Source organism: Arachis ipaensis, chromosome B09, assembly GCF_000816755.2.
Source record: "Arachis ipaensis cultivar K30076 chromosome B09, Araip1.1, whole genome shotgun sequence".
Taxonomy (NCBI): domain Eukaryota; kingdom Viridiplantae; phylum Streptophyta; class Magnoliopsida; order Fabales; family Fabaceae; genus Arachis; species Arachis ipaensis.
In genome coordinates this window covers 49,699,020-49,706,594 of record NC_029793.2, presented here as the reverse complement: position 1 = coordinate 49,706,594, position 7,575 = coordinate 49,699,020, and the positions used below count along the sequence as shown (strand labels likewise).

The window sequence follows — 7,575 nt, the reverse complement described above, 5'->3', positions numbered from 1 at the left end:
ACTTCTCCGTCACTTGCTCTGCCTCTTCTTCTGGTACCATAGTTTTTCCTTTTTCTCATTATGCTCTTCATTTTGTTCAATTTAGCTTCTTTTTCTTTTTTATTTTTCTTTCAGTTCATTTATTTTTTGAAGTGGTAATATAGCTACTTTATCTGTGTGATAATAAAGGTGACGTTGTTGGTCGCTAATAGCATTCAATTTTAACAAATTTGTTGCTTTCGATAGTGGTGCAAATTGTTATAGGGTTCTAGGAAAGGGTAATTCAAGTATTTTTGAGTCTTTTAGATGAATCAATTAATAGAGATTGTTGAAGTTGATTGATTGAAGGCATGGAGAAAGAGGGGAAAAAATTATGTTAACAATTAACATTCATTTGTATGTTTTACATAAATGAGTAATATTGTTCAAATTTGGGAGACTGTTATAAGCATTTCTTTCTCTTGATTACTCTTTCATTTTCTTGATTATACTCATTTAAGCAAGAGAAATTCATGATTTTTGTGGTGATTTTGTCTTCAGATCCTCTGCTGGTGAAGGCTGCCATACAGCACCACATTTATTGCAGACTCTACTCTCTTATTTGGCGCAAGCAATAGCAGATTATGTTGTTTTTCAAGTGGAGTCTCGGGCTCACTGCATACAAATATTTGATTCATGGGTGGACAACTACCACCTGATATGTGGGAACACTGGTCAAAGCCTTATATCAAAGAGGTAATGTAGAAATAGTTTCCATTTATTTTCATCTTATTGAAATTGTGTTCTAATTTTTCGAACAGTTCTATTTGGGATCCATGTCATAGCAAGCCTAAGTGTATGTATTTCAACTTTTGCTTATTTGTTTAGTTGAATCTTTGAACTAGACAAACCATGTGTCACTTTCAAAGGTTTGCAATGATTACAGGTTTTGTTTTATGTAAATTATTGTTTTGTTCCAAGCTCTCATGATTGTCATTTGGTTGGTAAATAATAAGATGAGCTAAGAGCTTGTAATTTGTAAGCATCGAGTGGTAAGTAAGCTCACTGGATGTTGATCTTGGTCTTCTGAATTTCAGAGAGAAAGTCCAAATCAGAGGCTACACCTTCAAACTTTTTTATTAATTGAGTGCATCATCATAATTTATAAAACATAAAATATTTGCGAATTGAACATTGGGCGCAAGATGCTATTGTTCCAAATCTTTTCCTCTTTTGCCTTTTACTGATTTCTAAACATCCAGATTGTAGATTTGGTCAAGAAAAGATGCCCTGAGACACCGATTGTTCTTTATATAAATAGAAATGGTGGCCTCCTTGAGCGTATGAAAGATACTGGAGTTGATGTTATTGGGCTGGACTGGACTGTGGATATTGGCAGATGGAAGAAGAAGATTGGGTAGTGGAATAGGTGTGCAGGGAAATGTGGACCCTGCCTACTTATTCTCCCCACTTCCTGCCCTCACCGAAGAAATCCAGAGGTTGGCGATTTAATATCTTTTTAACTCTTGACATTCTTCATTCTCGATAATCATATCCTTTACCTGTTCAGCCTGCATTTTTCCCTGTTCATGATTCAGATCCAGTTTGACTGTCAAGGTTATTTTTCACAGATACCTTCCCTGATATTTGGTTAACTATCTGCAAAACTTTGTGTTTGTCTTTTTAATGCTTAGTATCCAGGTTTTCTAATCTGTCAAAAATATTTATACAGATAAAGATCAGATTTAAGATTCTTTCTAGTTCTTTATGTGGAGCAGTTGCCATTGAAGCCAAGAGAGTCCACTCAAGCTGAGTTACCACACTAATTTTGTTGAAGAAGAATGAAGAAATTGCCACCCTTAGGCTATAGTATTATGGTATTTTGAAAAATGATGATATATAAGTAAAAGTAGTTATGACCTAGATTAGTATTATGTTATTTTGCAATGATGATATCATGTGATTGTGGATCTTACAACAATTTTTATAAGTCAAATTTGATGGTAAATGTTCAATTAGTTTTTTTTAGTAATTTGATTCAAATAGTTTTGGTTATTTATTGACACTAAAAAAAAGTTGGAACTAATTTCATTCATGAGAAAACTCTTGTAAATAAAGAATTATATTATAAAAAACCATTGTCAAAAGTCACAAAAAGCAATGGTGTTAAAACCGTTGTCAAAAACAACTATAAAATGGCAATGGTATTAAAACCGTTGGCTTTGTGAATAATAAAACTACAACAGTTTAAAACCGTCGCCTATCCAGTTATGGTTTTAGACCCTTACGTCATGAAAGAGAACAGTTTTAAACCGTTGCCTATCCAGCAACGGTTCTAAACCATTCTTTAAAAATTGTTGTCAAAACCGTTGTCTATACCAGTAACTTTGGCAATGGTTTTTTTTTTACCGTTGTCTTAGGTAAAAAACCGTTACCTTTGAGCATTGGCAACGGCCGCATATACCACAGGTCAAAAACCGTTGCCAAAGCGTTGCCTAAAGTTTTGGGAACGGTTTTTCAATCTACGGCAACGGTTTTTGACCGTTGCGAAAACCCTTATTTGTTGTAGTGGTGCATGAAACAACCATAAAAAAAAGGGAAGAAAAATCACCACTTTTATATACTCCAGGAGTATGCTCATTAGCATGTTGAGGAATTTTACAAAGGGAATGGACTTGATTCAGCCAAATGCCACAAGATTCGCCACTGTCTATTTGACTCTCACTTGTCTTCATGATGATAAAGGACCATTGATGACTATGTTTACTTCTAATGCTTGGAAGACAACTAAGGTTGCATCAACGCCTGAAGGAATAAGAATCCAAAACATGGTTTTGGATAGTAGGCTATGGAAGAATATTGTCATATGCCTCAAGGCTGCTGCTGCTCTCATTACAGTGCTTCGCTTGGTAGATTCAAATGAAAAACTAGCCATGGGTTTCATATTTGAAAGCATGAAAAAAGGTAAAAAGCCAAAGAAACAATCAAGACTAATTTCGGTTGTGTTAAAAAGAGGTAATCTTAACTAATTGAAGGCTTTAATATTTGATTATCAATGTATCATGTTACCATGCTTTCTTATTATATTTAGTTATTTATTTGATTTTTTTTTATTATTATTCATTTGCATTGTTATTTTTAGTTATGAACCTATATGGGAAATTATTGATGGGAGGTGGAAAAGCCAACTGCATAGGCCATTGTATGCTGCTATGTATTATCTTAATCCTCGTTATCACTATGAACCAAATTTCATGGATGATGATGTTGACATTAAGATTGGTTTATATAGTTGTTTGAAAAAATTGGTTCCTAACCAGGAAGAAAGGGAAAAGGTTGGTCTACAACTTCCTGACTTTCATTATGCTAGAGGCCTCTTTGGCAATGAAACTGTAAAGAGTAGTAGAAAGGCCATGCTACCTACTGAGTGGTGGAACTTTTATGGAGATAGTTGTCCAGAACTAAGGAAGTTTGCTATCCGAGTTCTAAGTTTAACTTGTAGTTCATCTGGTTGTGAACATAATTGGAGTGCATTTGAAATGGTGATTTTTAGAACTATTTTTTATTTATTTTAATTTTGATTTTTGTATATTTATTAACTATTGGTATTATATATTTTTAGGTTCATACAAAGAGAAGAAATCGGTTGCATCAAAAGAAAATGAATGATTTAGTGTATGTGATGTATAATTTGAAGTTAAAGGGCAAGCAAATTAGAAAAATTCCAGAACTTAATTTGAGGCAGTGCATTCTAATGATGAGTGGATAACTGAAGATGTTAATGAGAATTTTGCTGAAAGTGTTGAGCATTCTCACTTGCCAATGAATGACAATACTAATGATGATCCAAATAGTAATGAATTTGCTATTCCAAGTATGAATAGTAATGAATTCAACATGCACGAGGGAGGTGAGAATAAGTTCATTAAGGATCCACAACAAAATTTCATGGAGGAAGAAGATGAACATGTGAATGATGATGATTATGTTGGCCGTGTCGAACTTGAACTTGAAAGAAATGATGTTTCTAATGAAGATGGTGAAGATGACGATGTTGATGCCATTGAAGATGAAGATATTGGAGGATTTCAGTTTTAGACTTTTACTTTATTAGAACATTTAATTGTTGCTTTGTTGTTTTCTTCTTTTTTTTTTGGTTATGTTATATGAAGCTTTAATTGTGTGATTGTGTGTTTTATGTTGAACTAGATGCATACTTGTGAAGGATTTAAATGTGTGGTAGAGAGTATTTAATATAATTGTAGTATTAATGTATTATGTTAATTTATTATGTGTTTTGATGTGAAAATTGTTAAGTTTGAATGCCTATATATATATATATATAACAGGTAAACTCGTACGAGTTTGAGTCGAGTCTAGGTCAGTTTCACAAATTTACCTAGACTCGCGAGTTTGACAACCTTGGAACAAACTTTCCTCTGTAGACTTTGCAAATTTCAGACATCTTGTACACGTCATCTACATATACTTGCCAATCAAGACGCTAGTTAGCGCAACATGCAAGAACGTGGTGACATGGGAGTCGCTCGACCTAGAAATAGCCGCAATCGCAGTGTCGTTGCGCAAGGTTAATAGTGTAAATGGAACCATCTTGCATTTCGCGAACCTCAAACATCTCATTGCGCCTGTCGAACCGATTGACGACAATGTTTCCTGTACATTGAAAACTTTCTTCAACTCTTTTGGTAGCAAATTCTGAATACTTGAATCCGTTGTAGACACGCTCATGAGCCTCGGCGCTTTTCCGAGTAAACAATTCGTTTAGCCGATAGAAAGTAGATCTAACAATGGCGGTCATAGGAAGGTTGCGTGCACCCTTCAGGATAAAATTTATGCACTCTACCAAGTTTGTTGTCATATATCTCCAACGATGACCCCGTCGAATGCCAACACCCATCTCTAAACACCGATCTCATCGCACCATTGAGTATATGCCTCACCCCGCTCTTTAAGCCTTTTGGAATTTTTGTTGTACTCCTATTCCGTCCTAGAATAGCTTGTTGAACAAACCATGTAATCAAAAGCAGATGCCACAAAATTACTATGAATAAGACCATAACAGCGAATTTAAATACATGTGTTAACCACGAGTTTATGCAAATACGGAGCCTTGACCTCTTTAAGAAGTTGGACCCGATGTGCCTGATGCAGAACATGTGTCACGCTCATGGTGGTGACCATGCACCATTATCGCAAGCTATTGCTGCGTCGATGGAGTTATGACGTTCAGAAATAATGCCCACACCATTAATGGTAACAACATATCTCCTCAAATTGCTTAAGAAAAACTCTCACGCGTCTGTCGTCTCACCCTCGACTATCGCAAATGCAATAGGCACAATATTTTGGTTCCCATCTTGTACAACCGCAACTAAAAGTGTATCATCAACCTGCACCAATGGCTTGCAGTGTCTCAACGATACCATACACGGATAGAAGCTCCAAAAAATGCGATGGAGAACTCTTACACCTTGAACCTCCTCACTCTCACGGTAAACAAGGAGCGTTTTTAGTTGAACCCGAGACCAGAACATATTTGCAGTCATTGCTTTCAACCATACTGGCAGAGTCTGATAAAAAACCTCCTAATCACCGAAAATTTTTACACAGATTTTTGCTTTGCCAACCAAGCCTTGCAATAACTTACAGTGTAGTTGAACTTGGATTGAACTTCTGCAATAATAGACTTCACCTTTATCGACGGGTTTGCATCAACCAACGGCCTAATAGCATCTGCAATTGTGTCTGAGTCCAACTTGGCATGATCTTGTGAAATCGTCCCCATGGTGCAGGTGTGTTGGCCATTATATCTCCTGATCTCCCAACACCCTTTCTTTCGAATTAAGCTATGTCAGATAAGCAATCGCACCTTGCACCATAACCCTTGCACTTTGCATAAAATGTCTATGGCTCAGACTCATACACAGGTAATCAACTCTTCTAGAGATAGTGTAGCTTTTGATTGCAAATATCACCGACTCTCTAGAACCAAATTCCATTTCGACACTAAACTCACCATCTTCCGCCGCAACATTGCCTTCACTATGACATGTGAACCACCGTTAGTCGGACAAGGCAAATTAAATAAATGGTAGTGGTAACTTTAATTAATAATCATGACATATCCATATTCGCATACTCAGGAAGTTCCATGACATGCATGGCTTCGAGATCCAGAGTCAGCATAAAAGACAGAACACCAAAGGGGTGCTGACTTATAATCGCATGCACTTCATTTTGTACGCCAGATTGCTTGCCAGCTTTCCGTCATCGTCTTTGTCATTTACTTCATAGTTGGCTTCAAACTCATCTTCACTGTCATTGTTATCTTCTTCCCAATCTATATCCCCGAGCTCATCAACATTGACCTCCTTGCCAACCGCATCCATCCCCGTATGCTGTTCAAACACAACGTACAGATCTATCATCGGCACATGAAATCTGGTTTGTTGATAAATATAGAACATCTATTGCATACATGCGCCGTCAGTGATAAACATTATTTGAAATTATATCAGCCCACCAAATACTTGTACAGAATTTCTGTACAAAATATTGCTCACCCTTTTCGAAATGTGACTTTGTATGTTCTCACAAAGACTCATGGTAAATGAGGAATAGCAAATGAAAACGGATAGTCATAAACAAAAGTCATGGTAAATGGAACACCAAATGAAAACTGACATTCACAAACAAAAAGTCACTCCTTCGTTTGCATTTGGTATAATCTCACCGTTATAATACAGTCGCAAATTTGCAATACCTTCTATAACCTCAGTTTCACCTAACTCGGCTTTTTTGACACAACTAGTCGTAAAAAAAACTCACAAGTATGAGATATATGAAAGAAAGAGGAATGAGAGTAGAAGTGAGGTACAACTTGGGTTGAATTGAGTTTCGTATTTATAGGCAAGACTCTCGATTAAAATATTCTTTTTTATACAAAACACAGGATGCATTTTGCAGCTTTCGAAAAAGTTTTCTGGCCCATTTAAAATGCAATCTTCATTTTAGTGTTTCAAAAAAAAATAAAAAATGCTCATTTTCATAAACTTAACTTGTGTTTTGGGCTTAAAACAATAACAAACAAAAAATTGAGAAACTTGACATTCATAAAATGCAAGTTACGTTTTGGGTTGTTTCACAAACATAAAAAAAATAGAAAAAGGTGAAAAAGGCACTTATGTTTTGAGTTTGACTGACACCAATAACAATGTAAAAACTTGATGCACGTCCATTTCATAGTATTACACTGTAATCATTTTCATATGAAAAAAAAATCAGCTTTTTTTTTTGACAAAAAGTAGATACTAACTTAAATGTTGGAAGGAAAAAATAAGATACTTGATGATAAAATAAAAATAACTAAACGGTCAACAAAAAATATCTTAATACCTAAACAAGTTAGTTGTTAAATATCTCAAATTGATTATATGTTGTAGTAGCCATACCTGTAGTAGGCACACCAATGTCGTCAATGTTGTCAACTTCATCCTCTTTTTCCTTTTCATCCTCATTTGCATCAACAATTTTATAATTTATTTATTCCCAAATCAAATTAAACAAAATTTATTTATAAATATAATTTTTTTTTTT

The 7,575-nt window shown here is 35.2% G+C and overlaps 1 protein-coding gene, 1 long non-coding RNA gene and 1 pseudogene across 4 annotated transcripts in view; 2 read left to right on the top strand and 1 right to left on the bottom strand.

The window, feature by feature from the left end:
* Positions 391–1,791, top strand: LOC107615457 (annotated as a pseudogene).
* On the top strand, positions 2,628–3,627 carry LOC107615458. Its single transcript, XM_021111881.1, has 3 exons — positions 2,628–2,962; positions 3,101–3,468; positions 3,581–3,627. The coding sequence occupies exons 1-3, from the start codon at positions 2,628–2,630 to the stop codon at positions 3,625–3,627; spliced, it is 750 nt and encodes a 249-aa protein (XP_020967540.1).
* Positions 4,003–7,575, bottom strand: part of LOC107617034 — a 5,032-nt gene continuing 1,459 nt past the window's right edge. The window contains exons 3-4 of one of the 3 annotated variants that reach the window (XR_002354254.1): positions 6,119–6,377; positions 4,003–6,021 (exon numbers count right to left, since the gene is read on the bottom strand). This is a non-coding gene — a long non-coding RNA (uncharacterized LOC107617034). Of the gene's footprint in view, positions 6,378–7,575 lie in introns of all 3 variants that reach the window. The other 2 variants (XR_002354255.1, XR_001614763.2) reach the window with 2 other exon arrangements.

Coding starts and splice junctions, on each gene's coding strand:
- LOC107615458 (XM_021111881.1), top strand. CDS start 2,628: ATGGACTTGATTCAGCCAAATGCCACAAGATTCGCCACTGTCTATTTG. Junction 2,963..3,100: donor TCAAGACTAATTTCGGTTGT/GTTAAAAAGAGG, acceptor TGTTATTTTTAG/TTATGAACCTATATGGGAAA. Junction 3,469..3,580: donor TTTAACTTGTAGTTCATCTG/GTTGTGAACATA, acceptor ATATATTTTTAG/GTTCATACAAAGAGAAGAAA.